The sequence below is a fragment of the Dermacentor albipictus genome, chromosome 4 (assembly GCF_038994185.2).
Source record: "Dermacentor albipictus isolate Rhodes 1998 colony chromosome 4, USDA_Dalb.pri_finalv2, whole genome shotgun sequence".
Classification (NCBI taxonomy): domain Eukaryota; kingdom Metazoa; phylum Arthropoda; class Arachnida; order Ixodida; family Ixodidae; genus Dermacentor; species Dermacentor albipictus.
This window is the reverse complement of record NC_091824.1, coordinates 25,002,776-25,022,241: the sequence shown is the minus strand read 5'-3', so window position 1 is coordinate 25,022,241 and position 19,466 is coordinate 25,002,776. Positions and strand designations below refer to the sequence as shown.

Here is a 19,466-nt window from a genome sequence, read left to right as displayed (position 1 = left end):
CCGTATGTCCTGTTTAGTTTAGTTACGACGACTGCTATAATTTTATTATTTCTGTAAGTTCATCAGTGTTAACGGCTATGTTCTTATTAATTAGAAATGGTACCCAATGTCCTCACTTATCTTGATGACCTGTGTAGCGAGCACCATTAGTCAAATCCGTATAAGCCTAACTCATTCTGCTAACTTTACTAAGGCTAATGATATCCCTACAAATGCCAGATAATTTCTTGGAGAGCTCAGTTAGTATAGCTTTACTCTAGAGGCTGCGCATGTCAAACGTTTCCAGGTTGAGTTTCCAGTGGCGCCCAGTTCGGCTTATGTTGGTATATAAGCGGACCTGTCATTCCATTTACATATTACTTTCAAATTTCATGTCTTCGCTTCAAGCGATTTATTTAAAAAATGCTTAGCGCAGTGTTGATATGGCGCAAAGTCCAAACTAAGCTCATTATGACCCATAATGTCCACATTTCAGGCGGAGACGAGCAGGGTAGCACTAGAATCGAAGTAGTAGTTCGGCTAAGTCTCCGTAGCCACGAATATCTAATGTATTCGGTTCTTGTGCATAAAAACAGGATAAATTGTGGCGGAATAAGGCGAGAACATTAAGCCAATATTGATTTAAATTTACGTGGCACGCTTCCCCCCCGCCCATCCTTTGCTGCCATCTTCTCACCGTCTGATGGCAATGCGCTCAATTGCTTCCGTTTGCACGGAAGTTTCTATGCTTGACGACAACAGAAAGGCACATCGCCTTTCTCAGCGAATGCTCATAAGAAACACAATAAACTGCGCCGGGAGCACAAATCATGGGTAAATAATGCCAAGGTCTTATCACATGTCTAGACAAATTATCAACTTGAAACATATCTGCTATAAGAAATATCGCTATAAGAATTAGGCCACTGAGCGATCCACCAAAGCAATCGCCGTGGTTGCTTAGTGGCTATGGTGTTGGGCTTGAGAGCAAGAGGTCGCGGGATCAAATCCCGGCCACGGCGGCCGCATTTCTATGGGGGCGAAATGCTACAACACCCGTGTACTTAGATTTAGCTGTGCGTTAAAGAACCCCAGGTGGTCGAAATTTCCGGAGTCCTCCACTACGGCGTGCCTCATAATCAGGAAGTGGTTTCAGCACGTAAAACCCCATAATCCACCAAAGCCTAGGAGATAGAACTAGAGGGAGAGAGAGCCTCGCTCTTATCTGACCGGTCGGCAGTGCGTGCTGCTTATGATAGAAAAGACTTTTTTTCAAGACTTCAATATGTGTCATACGTTCTATGTAGGGAAAGTTAATGTTTTCTGTAACCACTACTCGCCGTTAGTCGAGCAAGCATAGCCAAGGGGACGTTGCCGAGTAAGCATTCAACTTCAGCAACGAAGTGCACATGATATATATGGAAAGTGCCTTGGTGAATAACTGAGAGGGCTGTAATTTTTCAATTTTTCTATGCTTCCTTTTTTTTATAAATATAATGATAGTATTGTTCGAGCTTGCTGGTACACTAGAAGCTGTGAAGCATTGCACACAAAATGTGGCAAGATTTTCAATTATGACATCACCTCTCTGTCACCACCAACTCCACCAACTAGTACTAGAGTCGATGTCGTAGTGCACTTCTGATGAACACTAGCTTGAGCCCTACTATGGCATAGTGAGCTCTCCCAAAGGCCACCGTTCCTGCTCGGATGGGCAAACGTACTGCCGAGCTGAGCCTCTCTGAAAGACGCGCGTGACGCTAAAGATATCTCGGATTGCGGCATACGTGGCGCACCAGCGACACCATCTGCATATGCGGCAGAGGCGCGGCCGAATTGTGGCATTCTTTTTTCTACACAGCGATACCAACGTAAGGTACGCTGGTAATGTCATTGCTACGATGTAAGCATTATTGCTATATACGTGTCTTCGTTACATCTCTTCCTGCATGCGACCACATTTGACCGTCTTTAATGGCGTTTTACGCCACGAAAAAAAAAAACTTTTTTTGATCTGCCCTACCAATCCGCGCACTCGACCTGCGAAATAATCAATGCATATAAGAAGTTATGGTATTTGTAAAACAGCAAATATGCCATGTTAATTTTCGCTACCAACGAACTTGATTGTCCGAAGCTTCGAGTGTGCATTTGATTCATGTAGTGAGAAAACTAAGCACAGAAATACCAAATGGGGGTTGGCGTGCTTTTATCGCCCTCTAAATTCTTCTTTACTGCTCCGTGTTGGTGGTCCAATAATTGTGACTAGATAAATGGAAGGGCTCTATGACGGCGTCGATGATCGCGCCCAAACGTAACGTGTCACTGTGCTTGATCGTTTCACAGAAAATCCCACGCATTACGTTCGTGTCCAAGCATTCTACTGCCCATGCCGGACTCACGGTTTTCCTCGGCCGTGACATCTCACCAGCACAGTAGCCGTAATAGGGAAGCACCCTTGTATAATATTTCTTTGCAGGTTAACCAGGACAAAGTGTACACAACTATTTGGGGGGCTTGCACTATTGCTACGTCGCGTGCCACATGTGTAGCGTTGAGATGTGAAAGGCAGAAAATAAGAAAGAACTCACGCATCCCATTCTGCCTCTTTTAACAGAAACAAAGTCAGTGTCGGCTTGGAGCTGAGCATCGAAGAAGGGCGGCTCTCGCTCGGGCCGGGTCCAAGCCTGGACGACCAGTGGTACGGCGAAAGCGAGCGCGTAGCCACGCAGCTGGTGGACGCATCGAATTTGCCCACTTCCGTCCTTCCTTCGTCCACGGTGAAGGCGGCGCTGCTGCTGGACAAGGCAAGCCAGGCCGCAGCTGTGTCGAAGGAAGCGGCCGTCACCACCAGCCTGCGTCAAATTGTTCGCGAGGCACCCTTCGGCGTCACGCTCAATGACTGGTTGCACTACATTCACAAGTGAGTAAAGTCGAAAATTTTCCGAGCCTAACGAGCAGGCAGCTAGCTTTAGCAGAGCACATATGGTCCGACCCACTCATACGAGTCTATCTCGGTAATTAGAGCACAACCGCTCGAAGGAAACCGTATTCGCGGACAGCTGTCGCTCGCATTGATGGGACAGGTAGGGAGGCAAAGGATGCCCAAGTAAGAGCGCTCTTTAAGAAAGCGCGACATGCTCACTTACGTTTGTTTTAACTGGATGGAGGGGTGGATATCATAGCACCTTATTTACAGCAGCAAAATATAACTAAGGCCACCAGTGATAATTAATTATGACTTCTCCTCCGCCTTTACGCAAATGCAAAATCGCCAAGCGTAAAATTCACATTCATTCAGTATCTGCTCGAAAAAACAAAAACCCTGTCACACGCTGCTGGACTAGTTCGTGCAATAACAAAGCACGGAAGTTTCGCCGCTGCAGCATTTCCTTCATTTCAATAGAAAGCCCTCTGCTGGTAGAGTGTGGATGCGCGCAGCACTCAGGCACTCAGGAGGGCTATTTTTACTTTCACTCGCTACACGAGTGTAGCTAGTGTAGGTGGTCGCCATATGTTTTCTGCTTGGTCTAGAAAAGTACACCTCCACCCACACACAAATCCATTTTTTCATAGTGGTGGTGTAGGATGATTACTGCATTTTCTACACTGCGGTTTTGATGAATGTGGGCCGCAGACGACAGACAAACAGGCTGGCGTTGCAAAGGCGTGGCGCCATGTTGTCTGGCACTGTTGGCGCTGACATAGCGATAACAGTGAATATTCGCTGCAAAGATGGCAGCGAATTGCTGGCATGACCATGTATCACAGAGGAAGGTAAGCTAATCTTCCAAGAAGATAAGCTTATCTTATGTAGTGAACAGTACTCCAGAGCCCCTCGGTGAAAGAAAAAGAGACTAGACTAGCGCCATCAGACATATAGGCTTGACGGTTCTAGCCGTGACATCAACACAGTCACCTTATAAATAAATGACAATTCCTTATGGGCCTTCTGTTCCTACACTTGCTCACGGATGGAGCGCGCTGTTTCAGACTCCACGCTGTATAATATGCATTGAGTTGTCACCTTCGTGTAGTGTGCATTCGCGATGTATTTAGCTACAGTTTGTCTACATTTGTTGATGAAAGGAAACTCGTACACTAGTGTTCAGTTTCAGGCAAAAGTATATACGCAGCTAGTAAGTGAGAAGTTAGGCGAAGTGCGGAGCCAGGAACTTTTCGTCTGCTGACGCAGAAGACTACACGCAGTCTGTTCTGATCAGCTCAGCCCAGCGAGCGAAAAGCGGCCCACGTCGTCATAGCCTTAGCCCGGCACTACACTTGTCTACACGAGCCTGCACGAAGTGGAAGTAAAAAAAAAAATAGCCCTCCACTCCAAACTCATCGCTACCCTGCATTTAAACCTAAAATAAAAGAAAGTGGGGGCAAGCCCACTCCTACTTGAATCAATAAAATGTACAAAAGCGAATCAACAATGAACGAAACTGGGTGTAAAACTACCGAATGCGCTAAATTGGTAGAAAAAATCCAATTGGAAAAATAGCAGTTTGGCACGGTAACGCGTGGTGACCTAGAGATCTGATCAGCGAGCACAGACACACTCGCACAGAGCCTTTATTGAACAAAAAGTGCACGCCTAGTAGAAGGCACAGCGCTGCACTTGCTACGATACAGAGCTGACAGAACAGAGCGCGAGAGTGTGTCCACTTGGTGGGTTTCGGGTTTCGCAGCTAACTACAAGTCGCTCACATCTCGTTTAGGCGCCCACATGAAGTGATGTAAAATTAACGCAATTTTCTGCAGTGCCTCAGCCTGCAAAATGTGAGTGGAGCGTATTAACTGTTTTCAATATATGAAGCGCCAATAGTGACGGCACACTAGGAAGGAGCAAAGACAGGACAAGGCGCTTCCTGCCTTTGTTCCTTCCTAGTGTGCCGTAACTATTGGCATTTCATCTATTGAAAGCTATGCACCAACGAGCCGCACAAGGTGTTTTACTGCAAGTATTAACTGCGAAAAATAGGGAAAGACAACTGATATGAATTTGCTCGGTTAGCCAAGCAACACAACAAGCACGTGACAACGGCGGTGGTGTGCTAACTTGTCAAAGCTCTATAAGAGTGTGTGCACATCTTGATGACAAGAAGAAGTGCCTCGGAAGAAGAACGCCTATAGCTGTGGTCTCTTCATTTTCCTGTGCCTCGGACGTTTTTCGATATCAGACACTGTGCAAGGGCACAACGTCATCCTCCAGGATGGGGGATAGGAATCCCAACCAAGCGTTTGACCCTGGTCGTCCACCACTGGCTGCATCGAAGACAAGGGACCGCACTGGCCCTTCCACTGTCGCCCTTGAATCTTCCGACAGCTCAACGGTTGAAGAAACGGAATCGGACAACGATTTCACACTTGCCGTGGGTCGCCGTTTGAAGAGAAAACTCAGTAGGACATCAACAGACAGTGAATCGTTGCCCAGGCAGGACAGTGGTAAGCAATCATTCATTGTTGCTTACGTCCCTACCACAGCTACCGACGATCTGAATACCTTGAACAGGCAGAGCTTAACAGAGTACTTTGAGCGAATTGCGCCAGGCCAAGTCAGCGAGATCAGAATTAACGCACGGAGGAACATCCTATCGGTGGACGTGAACAACAAGTCAATTCTGGATACGCTAAAGGCTGCCACACTACTAGGAAACATCCCAGTGCGCTCCTTCTTTGCGTATGGAAAAGGAACCTCGACTGGCGTTATTTCTGACGTGGACAAAGAAATCGCAGACACTGACCTCCAGAGGCTTCTGAATTCCACCGCGCCAATGGCGCAGATTCACCGCTTCGGTCAATCCCGGTGTATTAAAATAGTCTTTGACTCTCAAACATTACCTGACTACGTAAAAGTAGGATACGTAAGACACCGTGTGCGCCCTTACGTGCCAAAACTGGTGCAGTGTCGGAAGTGTTTCAAAATAGGAGACGTCAGCGCAGCTTGCAAGGGCGGCGTAACATGCCAACGGTGTGGAGGGGCCCATCAAAATGATAGCTGCGATGCTACTGCCCTAAAATGTTTTAATTGCGCCGGTCCACATGAAGCGACATCAAAAAACTGCCAGAAAATCAAGGACGAAATGTCAGTGCTTCGAAAGATGGTGCGGGACAACTCCACTCACAGACAGGCTGCTACATCGATACGCCGCCGCAGACGTCGATCGCGACACAGACGACAGCAAGACAAGAGTACTTCCCATACAGATGGACCATCGGCCGCATGACAAACTCCTCGCTTGCCAAGTTTGCTTCTGCGATCAAGATGCGGGCGCGACGTACCTTCTTCGGCAGCAGCACGTGGCACAGATGCGCTGCATAAAACGACGCTTCCGCCGACCGACTCTGACATTGACTGGCCGTCGCTCCCACCCAAACAAACAGGCTTAAATGCGTCGGGTGATGTGTCTGCAACGGTGGTTGAGAATGATAAGACAGAAAATGAAAATGTACGAAGTATGCTGAAACACCTGATAACTACGGTGCGTTCACTTCTCTGCGGACTACAGACGCCGGTTGCTAAGACCGCGCTACATGTTCTAGATGCTTTGGAACCGCTCCTCGCGGCTCTACAATAAGGCATCATGGCGCTCTCTTTTGAAAACCAATTGCGAAGATCTGCAATAATGCAGTGGAACGCCAGAGGCCTACGAGGCCGCCTCGCAGATTTTCGGCAATGGATGTTCAAATACCAGTTTCCCGTGGCTGTAATATGTGAACCAAGCATGACGTCTTTACTACGCGTATCTGGATATGTGCCACTCTGGTCAAGGAATGATCACAATTTAAGCAAAGTGCTCATTTTTGTTCGTCGCAATTTAACGTGCCTTCGTAAAGACATTCCCGCACACGCTTCCAACGAGTACGTTTGCATAACGCTGAAGTACAAGCGGCGCACACTCTCAGTAATTGGCGGGTATATACCCCCAACATCGAGCATAGACTGTTCATATTTGCAGTCCATACTGAAAGCTTGTCCGGGTCCCCACATAGTCATCGGTGACTTCAATGCTCACCATCCCATGTGGGGCTCTGCTTCGACGAACGCCCGCGGTAGAGACTTGGCTGACTTCATGCTTAGTCAAGGCTTGATGGTGATCAATGATGGCTCGCCAACATACCTTCGAGGCTCTTACTACAGCAGTTGTCTTGACATTGCGTTCGTTTCAAAAAGCCTGCTGTCTGCTACACGATGGTGTACTGATCTCGACACCCATGGAAGTGACCATCTACCAACATATGTTCAGTTGAAATGGTTACATCCCCCAGCTCCGCACACTGTGCGTTCTATCGATTGGCCAACATTTCGAGAATCTGTGACCACCGCATGTCAAGCCATCCAAGCACCATCCAATATTGAAGATGTCATCGCGGCAACTTTACGTGACACAACAAAACACCTCAGTGCACCTTCACCTAGATCATCTATTGATGACCAGTACGAGCGACTTCGCGCGATACGGCGTCGAGCAGAACGGAAATACAGAAGGACCAAATGACCATTAGACGTCAGTGCGTCACGCCGGGCTCAGCGTCATGTCCTGCGCCACCTTGACAAGCTTGACAAACAACGCTGGAGATCATTCTGTGGCTCTCTGGATCCGAGAAAACCACTTTCTAGAATTTGGCAAATTGTACGAAGCCTTCGCTCGCCTCCACAACAGCTTCACCCGTTCAGCGCTGTGGCCATAGGGCAAGGCCGGAGTGACGTTGAGGTCGCCGATGACTTTTGCAAATCACTCGTGAGCTCCTCGAACGATATACCAACCCATTCAACACTGACTTTCCCGTCATCTAGTGATCACCGTCTGGACGCGCCTTTTACTATGCACGAGCTCGACGCTGCGATATCTTCTTCCCGCCGATCCACTTGTCCAGGACCAGACGGAATAACATACTCCGCGATTTGTCATCTTGGAGTAGAAGCTCGAGAAATTCTCCTGGCGCTCTACAACTCTACGTGGGACACAGCAACTGTGCCTAATCACTGGAAGTGCAGTCGTCTTGTGGCTTTGCTAAAACCTGGGAAATGCCCGCATGATCTTTCACATTATCGGCCAATAGCCTTGGCAAGCTGTGTCGGTAAAGTGATGGAGCGGATGGTACTGAGCAGACTGGAATGGCTACTCGAGAAAAGTGGTGGACTTCCTGATTTCATCAATGGATTCAGAAGAGGCCGATCATCCATTGACGGTGTGATCGACCTAGTATCTTCTGTTCAACAGGAAAAGAGACGCCGTCGTCTGGTATGCGCAATATTTCTGGACATCAAAAGTGCCTACGACAACGTCTTCCACCATTCGATTCTTCAGGCGCTTGAGGATATTGGTGTTGGTGGCCGGATGTATGCATGGTTGCAGAATTACCTCAGTGGCCGCACCATTTTCATGTCCACTTCGGATGGTGAGACTGATAGACATGATGTTCGCAGGGGTGTTCCGCAGGGTGGTGTCCTTAGCCCAGTATTGTTCAATATGATACTGGTGGGCCTTGCAGACGAGATACCTGAAACAGCGCGTATCAGTACGTACGCGGATGATATCTGTATTTGGTCATCTGGGGTCACACGTCCACAAGTGCGTGCAAGGCGTCAACGTGCGGTTACCATAACGGCGAAGTACTTGCGCCGTAGAGGCCTGCAACTCTCAGCAACTAAGTGTGCAGTCATGGCATTTACGCGCAAATCGATGTCAAATTATCCAATCGTTGTCGATGGAACGGCGGTCCCTTTAGTCACCCACCACAGATTTCTTGGCGTGATAATAGACCGCAGTCTTTCCTGGACCAAACATGTTACTGCGCTTAGAGCTAAACTGACCAACTTCATACACGTTCTTCGTGTAATATCAGGACTGAGATGGGGCCCCTCTGAGCGACGTTTGCTCCAAGTGTACCAGGCACTTTTTGTGGGCTACATACGCTACAGCATGCCTGTGTTATCTAACATGGGGTCATCTTGTATACGCACGCTGGAGAGCCTTCAGGCTCAAGCACTACGGATATGTCTTGGCGTGCCACGCTGCACGTCAACTAAGGGCACAATAGCGGAAGCACGGGCTTGTCCTATCGACATATACAGGTATTGTGAACCTGTGCGAACCTATCTTCGCCTGCTAACCAGACACTCACACCATCCACTGTCAACGCTTCCAAGCATCATCCTTGACTGTGCTTTTTCTAAAGCTATTGCATGTCACGCAAGCATTGTACCTGCAAGATTCCAGGCAACCGACATCCCCGCGACACTTCCATGGACATTGCCAAGACCACTAGTGAGGCTTCAGATACCCGGAATTAGGAAGAAATCTCACGTTTCCTCCATTGGCTTGAAGCAGCTCACCCTGTCCCATATATTTACTTTATATAGTGGGACTGTACAAGTATATACCGATGGTTCGGTCACACCATCTGCCACAACGGCCGCATTTGTCGTCCCACAACTTGGAATCACTCAACGATTTCGATTAGACCACAAATCGACATCTACGGCTGCGGAACTTGCGGGAATACGGGAGGCTGTCCGTTTTATGAGAACGCCGACACCCCATAAATGGACAATATTGTGCGATGCCAAATCAGCGCTACAGGCGCTAAAATACTTTTTAAACAAAGGACCATACTATCTGCTCGTGCTGCAAATCGTCGAACTTTATCACAGTGCCGAGTTAAGTGGCCACGTGATCACCTTTCAATGGGTGCCTAGCCATTGTGGTGTTTTTGGCAATGAACTTGCTGACAGCGAGGCAAGATCGGCCTCCTCTTCCTCTGCTGAAGTACGGATTGCCTACTCGCGACCTGACACCAACTCAATGATCAAGGCACTCATGCAGGACCTTACAAAGGCTTACAGAGCCCACTCTGATAACATACCCAGACGTCTACATATGATTGACCCAGAGGGTAAATTCTGTTTGCCCCCGAAGCCTACACGGAGCAAAACATCATTGCTACCCAGGATTCGGCTCGGCGTTGCTTTCACCCGTCGCTACGCACACCTCATCGGCCAATTGAACAGCCCTGATTGTGTGCACTGCCAGATGCCCGAAACACTGCAACACGTACTGTGCGACTGCCCGGCATATATGCTGGAGCGAAAGACGTTAGACAGTTTCCTAGCCAGCGTTGGCAGACAACTACTGTCGGAGGAAGCTATCGTCGGCCCATGGCCTGACACTGCAAGTTCAATGCGTGCAACAAAAGTATTGTTGAAGTTCCTGCAGGACACCAAGCTCGACGAGCGGCTCTAGCGAGGCAACTGTCTCATGTACATAAGCACTCACCACTTCTCTTATCATCATCATCCATCCCAATACTTTCACTCCCCCTCTCTCTTCCCCAGTACAGAGTAGCAGACTAGAGCGCACTACCTCAGGTCGACCTCTCTGTCTTTCCTATCAATAAATTCTATTCATTCATTGATGACATGAAGCAAGTTTGGTTGAAGAGACACGATATAGATGTGGCACAAGTGTCTCTGTACACCATTAGTTTAGGAAAGATGGCCAATACATTTATATCTCAAAATATTGGCCTTTTGACTTCAAATGAACATTGAAATCCCTAATTTCCCCTTCCCTATATTTTTATCATCGCAGATATTCGTAATATTTCAATATCGATCCAGTGCCATTTTTATTCTGTATTTTGTGAAAAATATACAGATATGATTTAACCGTATAAAAAGTAATTCCGTATGATGATTGTTGGTTACCAAATATTGCCCTTTCCAACTGTCCTATCTAAGGAGCAAAATGAAATCTAATATTGTCAATTAAATGTAGGCGCAATATAGATAGCGCAGAAAGTCAGAATTCTTGGCTATTAGGCGACAGGACAGTAATGCAATTAGCAGACATGCCATGGTGTGGTGCTCCCTATTAAATTTGACGATCGGGGGTTCTTTACATGCACCGCCCCCATTGAAACAGAGCCACCACTGTATTTGTTCAGATATAACCCGCAACTTAGAGCTTCGCAATGCACCGCCATGGCCACGGGGCCAGCGCGGTGGTTACAGCATTCACAAAATTTAAGGTACCGCGTATGAAAAATTGAAGCATAGCGAGCAAGAACACAAGCAACAACTTGGCTTCTGAAAAAATCTATCAAAAATCGCAGAAATATTATTGTACCCATGGTCACAAGCTGCGTGACCAGTGGCAGGAGCAGATTTCTATACGAGAACTTTAGCTTTATGATATCACTACCCTCTCCCCCACAAAGAAAGAAGAAAGCAAAAAAAACACGAGAAGCTGCTTGTGAGAGCTAAATGTTGTCTGTTTTTCATCGGGCATTGCACGCGCCCTTGTTGAGGCTTTTACGAAGGAGAACCGACGCCAGTGAACGTTTTCCTTTATAATGAATGTCTCTAGCAGCCTTTTTTAACTAAATCTTGCAAGCAAGTTGCTTACAATCTACGCTGACGACAAGTGGGAATGACGTCATGTCACTGTGCCAGTTGACATTGTTGCGGTTGGCTTTTCGGCGTTGCTTGAGCTAAAATAGGTTCTTTTTGAGTAAGGCTGTCTGCACCTACTTGCTCCCAAATCAACTCACGTGATCTATGACCTCCTAACTTTGTTCAGCAATTTCGTTCCTTGGCTCACGCACACTCCATAAATGATCGCTTAATCTGTCATCGCTTATGTGAAAAGGAAGTGTTGAAAATTAAATATCTTTGACCCAATAAAATATGGGATTGGGTGTCCACATGTGTCTTAGAAATAAATGGCATATATTGTGAACGTTTGAATAGAGAAGTTAGGAAATATTCTGGTGTGTTGTAAAAAATGGAAGCCACGAGGCAATATTGCCGTCGCGATTGCATAAGGTTGTGATTAGCAGTATTTGAGGCTGCAGAGGCAGCAGGCGTTTATATCTATATAAACGTTCCCAATAATTTCGATAACGAAGTGCTTAATGCAGCAACACACTGATTCCAGCTTACATGCTCATCGATGACAACACTAAGAAATTTTTGTGTAATACTATGTTTGGTAATACTAGTTTCATACGTAAGAGATAATTGGTTATGGTTTCTTTTTGTTTCGAGCGATAAACAGAACACCTTGAAACCGGGTAGGACTTCCATAATGGCTTCAGCCACATGTTACACTCAACTCTAAGGCTATGGTTAATGTAACTTGGGAAAAATTTTTGCATCGTCCGCATATAAAACTAAGTGCTGTACATATGAATTAAGTCTCATTGCATATAAATCTAATCGGTGGCTATGTCAATGCTAGGGGATAGAGGAATAAGGAATGGGTGCACCATTTGCTGGGTCGGCTGACTAGTGCTGGAGGGCCATGATATCCCCACATCCGTATTAAAAGCACGACCTTGAATATAATCCAGGGAAGACCTCAAGCATGTTGGATGCCCTATGCCCGGGCTCCTTTGCAGGTGGTATATCTGCGAGAACACAACATCGATCATTGGGAGCATGAGAGAATGTCCTGCCATGAACAATCTCGGGGACCATGTTTGAGCAATCAATCACTTCTCTGATTACGGCCAAGACTCGATCGAGGTCAGCTGGGAAATGGCAGGAGCCATTGCAGTTCTTACAAAACCGATTGGTCGGGACATCATAGCATTTATTTTGGTACACTCACGACTGACTTGCTGCGACCGCAAAAAATCGGGATAGCATGTTCTTCACAAGGACACAACAGTGCGTTATAAGGAAGTGGCTCGCCATTCTTCTTGCCATGAAACGAGGTTGATTCGCCGGGTACACATAGCAATTCCCTGCTGCGGTCATTTGTACGCGTATAATTACAGGATGATGTCACCTAAGTGCACATCGAAACCGCCAGCCCTGTTTTGCGCTTTTGGGCACCTGGAAGACATATTGAGCATTCCCACCTCCACATGTGGTGCACCAACAAGAAAGGTTCTGTGGGCGGAAAGCTACAGCTCGAATTCATCTAGGTGCAGCGCCGCAGCCTTTTCAATGCGTTTATCATTTTTCAATAACTTCACACACTTTCACAGGACTCTTTGCTAATCTATACAGCCATTTCCAGCCAGCATGGGTCAATGGTTATTACATGGTTTGATGGGTACAGCATACAGCCACTGTACCGAGGCAACAGAGCTTGAAACCAGCCGCTGGACCATCTTCGGGGGTCACTCATTATGCGTGACAAGATTGTGTCACTTTTGGATGAACCTCTTGCACACTAGCTTGGGTCACTTCGCATTTGAAACTGGCTGTGCGCCGCTCTTTAATGAACCTCATCTGCCCCAAGTGTTGATCACTGGGTATGTGCCGCTGCCTACGTGCCGCTCTTCAATGATAAAGAACAGTATTGAAAATTATGAGGTGTCGGACGGAATTGAACCCGTGTCCTATATACTGAGAGAATTGTGTGCTCTGCAGCAATTGTTTGCCTCTTACAGGAACGCGGGCCGGCCTGTCCGCTACATACTGCTTCAATAGCGATCATCCGAGTGCACTTCAATTTTAGAAGTCACCCGTTACAGTGAAAACTGCATTAAGCTGACTCGTTCATTGAAAAAAGACTAATCTGAAGGCGTCAGACAGCGCGATATTGTCCCGTGGTAGTGAATGTGAAGAAAGTAGCCAAACTGAGAAAGACGAAACTAGCGTTTTTATTGGACAAACTTGTGCCCTCAAAAGCAGGCTACACTAAAAGAACGGCGGTAGCGGCGAACACAGTCAGTGATCGTCGTAAATCTGATCAACGTGTCAAGCGTGTCGTCTTTTATACATCGATCATCGAATGTTCCAGACTAATCGCTAAGACCCGTGCGCCTTCCACAAAGTTCTGCATTATTCGCGTCACGCACACATGCAATCAGATTACACAAGGTTCGCTCACCAACAGTGGATGGAGCCATCGATAACATTCCAGAAACATCCCACACATGTAAGCGCGTCCTGCGCTGTGTGATAACATTGGTTAGGCGGTGAGACGTGTCGCCCGTTAAAGACAAGTACACGTGTCAATATGACAAAAGTCATCAGACTGTTCGACCTATTACAACCAGTTTTTTTCTTTCGTACCAGCGCGACGCCTTGCGCCCTATAACGTAAAACTATTCCAATCTGTTTTTATTCCAATCTCCTGGCGTCAAATTTACGTATCCGCCAACGCAAACATCGGGCGGTGATTCACAGCGTTGTCTTAAGAGCCCCATCAAACGCTCTCCTTCTTTACAGGAGTTCACTTTTATTTCTTTCATCTCGTTAGCTTCCATGAGGCGAGGAGCACGAGCAAGTGAAGCGGGTTTGGATAAAGCCGAGCCAGGTGCAGTGAAAATAATTAACTGGATGATGAAGGTTGTGCCGGCATCTCAGATTCATCCGCTTGCCCTTATTTAGCTTGTGTTTGCTAATCGAAAACCGCTGCGGCATGGAACGGAATTTTAGGAATACTGTTAAAATGGATCCTCAGCAAAGAATAGTTGGCAGAGCGATGTCATATAGGTGCCGAAAGGGCTCGATAACGTTATACTGCCTCTCAAAAAGTATGAAATATACCCGAATAAATCCATGTTCTCCGGCAAGTGGTAGTAGCCAGCGCCTAAGTGATCGGTGGGGCAGCCACATTCTATTCCTTACGGAAAGAAACATCTGCGACTATTCAGAAAAAGTTTTGTTCGACATGTTAATACACCTTTAACGCTTTAGAATAAGAACAGGAACAGCGCAACACAGGACGAGCGAGTAAACAGGACAGAGCGCTATCCTCTTTACTCGCTCGTCCTGTGTTGCGCTGTTCCTCTTTTTATTCTAAAGATGAACCAACCAGCCCCCTTGAACACACTGCTAACCTTTAACGCGTACACGTCATTTTGACGCGGTGAGTTTTCGCGAATTTCGGGCAGGCCAAGTGGGCGCAGCCTGAAAACTGCTGACCAACAACTGAGGGCAAATGGCCAAAATTATCGAATCATCGAATCATCAAATTATTGTTTTTCTTTTGTTTGGTCGGTCTAATCATGGATAACAAGGGAGTACACGTCATATCAGATGGGGAGCTATGGCCGTTTTCATGACATCGCGTGACAGACAAGAGGATTCGCCATGGTATCAACTTCTGGTCATGAATGTCTCGGCGAACATAGTTTCTAAGATGTAGGCATATTCACCATCGGCCGTGATATGACGCCTCCAATCTCATCGTCATCTCCAAACGCAGCCCTGCTCCTAGCGACCCCTGCTGAGCACAACACTCTGATGTCATCGGTGATAGCCCGTATAAAAGAAGCGCCGCAGGAATTTTCCTTGTTGGCACAGCGGACTAAGAACTGTGATGACACTGATAGGAACCTTATTCTTTATAGTGCAGGTTGGTTCTGATACAAGCTCCTTGCGTAGCGATTATAGTGGTGCTATGGTCCGCCGGTGCCCACGGCGATGCCTTGCTATGGCTTATGAGTGACTCGTTGTGGGTAAATTGCTACTTTGCGGTGACGTTGAAGTAAATCGCGGCCCTACATAGACCGATATACTTAAACAGTTATTAAAGGGGCAGGATGCTCTCCGTAACGATATACAAGAACAGCAAACGCATTTCTTGAAAACTGAGAAGCTGGTTCTGGAATTTCGCAGCAAATTTAACAAAATGCAGATACTAATCACACAAACAATAGATGCCCCGTTAGCAAACGCGCATAGTTTACAGTCTATGGAACCTTTGATCAGCTTTAGGCTAAAAAGCTAACAGACCTTGAGGATCGAAGCCAACGATCCAATCTAATCATTCATGGGATACCTGAAATTACAAAAGAGACAGAAAATGTACTTACAGATGAAGTTTTTAAGGATGTAATTTACGAAAAATTTAATGTACAGTGTGATTCTGTCGGTCGGATTCACAGATTAGGAAAGCAAGACGACAAGCGACCAGTAATTCTGTATCATCAGAATGTTAATGAAAAGAAAGAAATACTGCAAAATGCAAAAACACTGAAGGGAATTAGTATTTTCATCGACAACGACTACTGGCAATCTACCTTAAAGAAGCACAAGCTTCCGTGGGAAAGTGCAAGAAACGATAAACTTCAAGAAAAGAAGGCGTCAATTTACACGACGAGCTCAAAGTAGACCGGCATGTGTTATTTTGGGACGAATCGCAAAACAAACGGGTACAGGTTGAAAATAGTCACTCTCGACAAACACAGTCATGAAAAAATGAACCTTCAAGGAATAAGCAACTACGATTATTAAATATTAATGCTAGAAATATTGTAAATAAAGCAGATTCCTTAGAAATACTCTTGCTTCAAAACACGACCCTCACATTACTATTATTACCGAAACATGGCTTCGCGAGGATAATAATGACCAACGCATCTTTCCTCCTTCCTATAGTGTTTATCGCGTGGATAGGTCTTCTAGGGGGGGAGGTGTGGTGGTCCTAACTAAAGATCCGATAGAGGCTACCGTTCTGGACGTAATACCTACATTGGAATGTTTATGCATGAAGGTATCTCTTTGGGGTTATACCCACGTTATATTCACAATCTACAGACCTCCTGACTCCTCTCCTGCATATTTGTATAAAATACGGTCTTGCATGAATAAATATTTACGCAGTAAGATTATTCTACTAGGTGCTGTTCATTTGCCTGGTGTAGACTGGATGCGCCTTCAGCCTGGGCCACATCACAGTCAGGATATTAATGTATTCTTTCATATCGTGTTAACACATGTTCTCAGACAAATTGTTCTTGAACCGACACGCGTGCAAGGTTCTTCATCTTCAGTTTTGGACCTTGTTTTCTTATCTCGGAAATTCGCTGAATTCACGGTGGGGATCGAGCAGGGGCTATCTGCCCACTATCTTGTTTGTGTTTGCTTGCAGCTTGTTTCCTGTGCTAAAACTAAAAAATTATCTGTCCATTTTATCAAACACTATTCTCGTGCGAACGATGCATGCGTGATTGGTTACTTTGGAAATTGTCTAACTAATTTTGACGAAAATAATGTTAACTTATCTTTGCACCCGCTTTAGGAAATGTGTCATTTTCGCCTTGATAAATTCTTACCAAATAAGAAAAAAACAAGTTCACAAGCAAACAGCACGGATCAATCGCAACATCATTCATTTGAAACGTAAAATTAGGAGATTAAGAAAGGCCCGTATGCAGCCAAACTTAATAGCTGAAGTACAAGACAAGCTTGCACTTGCCGTGCGTAGATCAAAGGATTATTATTTTAACTCATCTTTGTCTAATTTTATTATAATCGATCCAAGTAAATTTTGGAATTACATTTCCGAGAAGAAGAAACCAATATCCCAAATGACAATAAATGGGCAGATGGTTACGGGGAAGGCTGAACTTGCTCATCACTTTAATATGTTTTTTCACGATGTCTTCTCGAATCCCAGTGATTCTTCACGTAACAGGCCACTGTACCAACCGTTTGATCTGAATTTTATATTGTATGCTGGTGTACTCTCTGTGGTGCTGAGCCTAAAGCCGATATGTTCAAGTAAGCATGATAATATCTCTAATTTGTTTCTCCGTAGATATGCTGCAACCTTATCAAAGTTTCTTGTTATAATATTCCATGAACAGCACGAATAGCACCAATTCATAAAAAGGGAGACCGTCTATTTGTAGAAAATTACCGTCCTCTTTCTTTAACGTCGTCATGCTGCTAACCCATCGAACATATAGCAAAAAGCATTGCCACATATCCAGAAAAGCATTCAATTTTAACTAACTTTCAGCACGGGATCGGAAGAGGGTATTCGACTGTCACACAGCTGGTCACTGTAGTTCATGCCTTTGCATCAACACTTGACAAGAACGGACAAATAGGCACAATTTCCCTTGACTTCCATAAGGTATTCGATACGGTCCCTCATCATAAATTAATTCTGAAACTTGAAAATGCAGGAATCCCTCAGATGTTTATTTCTTGAATTTCTGCTTATTTGTCCAACCGGAAACAATTCGTTGAGATAAATGGCGAAAAATCGAGCTGCCTTCCGGGCAAATCGTGTGTTCTTCAGGGCAGTGTGACCGGTCCTCTTTTTGTTCTATATATTATAGATATTGTTAACACGGTTGAAGGTGGCGGCAGATTCGATTATTTGCCAATGATTGTGGGCTCTTTAAAGATATTGTTTCTCTCCACGATCAAACTAGTTTGTGTTGCAGTTTAAATAATATTCTTGCATGGTGCGGGTAATGGAGAATGACACTAAACACAGATAAAAGCGTACTACTGCGAATGACACGGAAAAACTCACCCCTTCTTTATAGATATAAGTTAGTTCCATCACCTCTTCATGAAGTCACTAGCTATAGATACTTAGGAGTGACCCTTAACAAAGCACTATCATGGAATGATCACATAACTAACACTTGCGCTTCAGCCTTCAGAAAATTATGCCTGTTTAGACACAATCTTAAGAAAGCTCTATTTAAGGTTAAAATTGTATGCTACATCTCTCTAATTAGACCTAAGCTGGAATATGCTTGCATAGTTTGGGATCCATGCACAAAAACTAATGTTAGTAGTCTTGAGAGAATTCGGAGAAAAGCGGTCACATTTATATTTAAAAATTTTCCAGATGTGATTCCCCCACTGAACTTATGGAAATTAACAACCTTGAGCCACTCGAACTTAGAAGAAAGAAACAGAGACTTGAATTCGTTAACCTACTTCACACCAACAATTTATCCCTTGACCCATCTGAAAATATATCGCCGTTATCGACCAGAACTACTCGCCACCGCAGACATGATGAATTAACCCCTTACTTAGCAAGAACAAACACACATCAGTTTTCTTTTTTTCATCGAACTGTAACCGAATGGAATTGTATAATTGAACGCACTTCCTAATCTTGTAATGTCATGGTTCTGTTTGTTTTGTCAATCTGATTTTCATTGTATGTACCATATGTCGCCTTCCCTGCTTGGACCACGTGTCCACAGCAGTCAATAAATAAATCAATAAAATAATAGATAATAGAATTGAGGTGGCCTGAATATGTTTGGACCGTTGGTGCAAGGATGATTACAGAATTAGAATAGAAAAGTTTGGAATATCTTTATGTTATAGCGCCCTACGGGACGCAACAGGCCTCCCTTATAAACGTCATGCGCGATGTCACGAGGGCCGCGCTAGTATCGCGCCACGTTGCCCGCACACTACATCATTGAGGCCCTCATACCACTGCCAGGCCTGCGTCATCATGGGCGCACCACAGTGCATGTTAGCCGCCACGCGCCCTATTAGGCAGAACTATTCCAATATGCTTTTATTTCGGCCTCCTGACGTCAAACTTACGTAACTGCCGACGCAAACATCGCGAGGTGAACTGCAGCGTTGTTGGAACTACCCAATCCGAAGCACTCCTCTATTATAATAGGCGGCCGCTTTTCTTGCCTCTCAAAGCGAATACCACGGCCTACCTTAAAGGTCTTTTCTTATGTAATTGTCGAACAAGCGCTGAGCACCACACCGAAATGGAGAGGGCTTCGCTTGG

The 19,466-nt window shown here is 45.6% G+C and overlaps 1 protein-coding gene across 2 annotated transcripts in view; it reads left to right on the top strand.

Moving 5' to 3' along the window:
- The window catches only part of LOC139059611 (uncharacterized), a 221,677-nt gene that overhangs the window by 128,975 nt on the left and 73,236 nt on the right, over positions 1 to 19,466 (top strand). For both annotated transcript variants that reach the window (XM_070538028.1, XM_070538027.1), the window contains exon 3: positions 2,597 to 2,902. In XM_070538028.1, the coding sequence (XP_070394129.1) occupies positions 2,597 to 2,902 (306 nt within the window). The remainder of the gene's footprint in view (positions 1 to 2,596; positions 2,903 to 19,466) is intronic.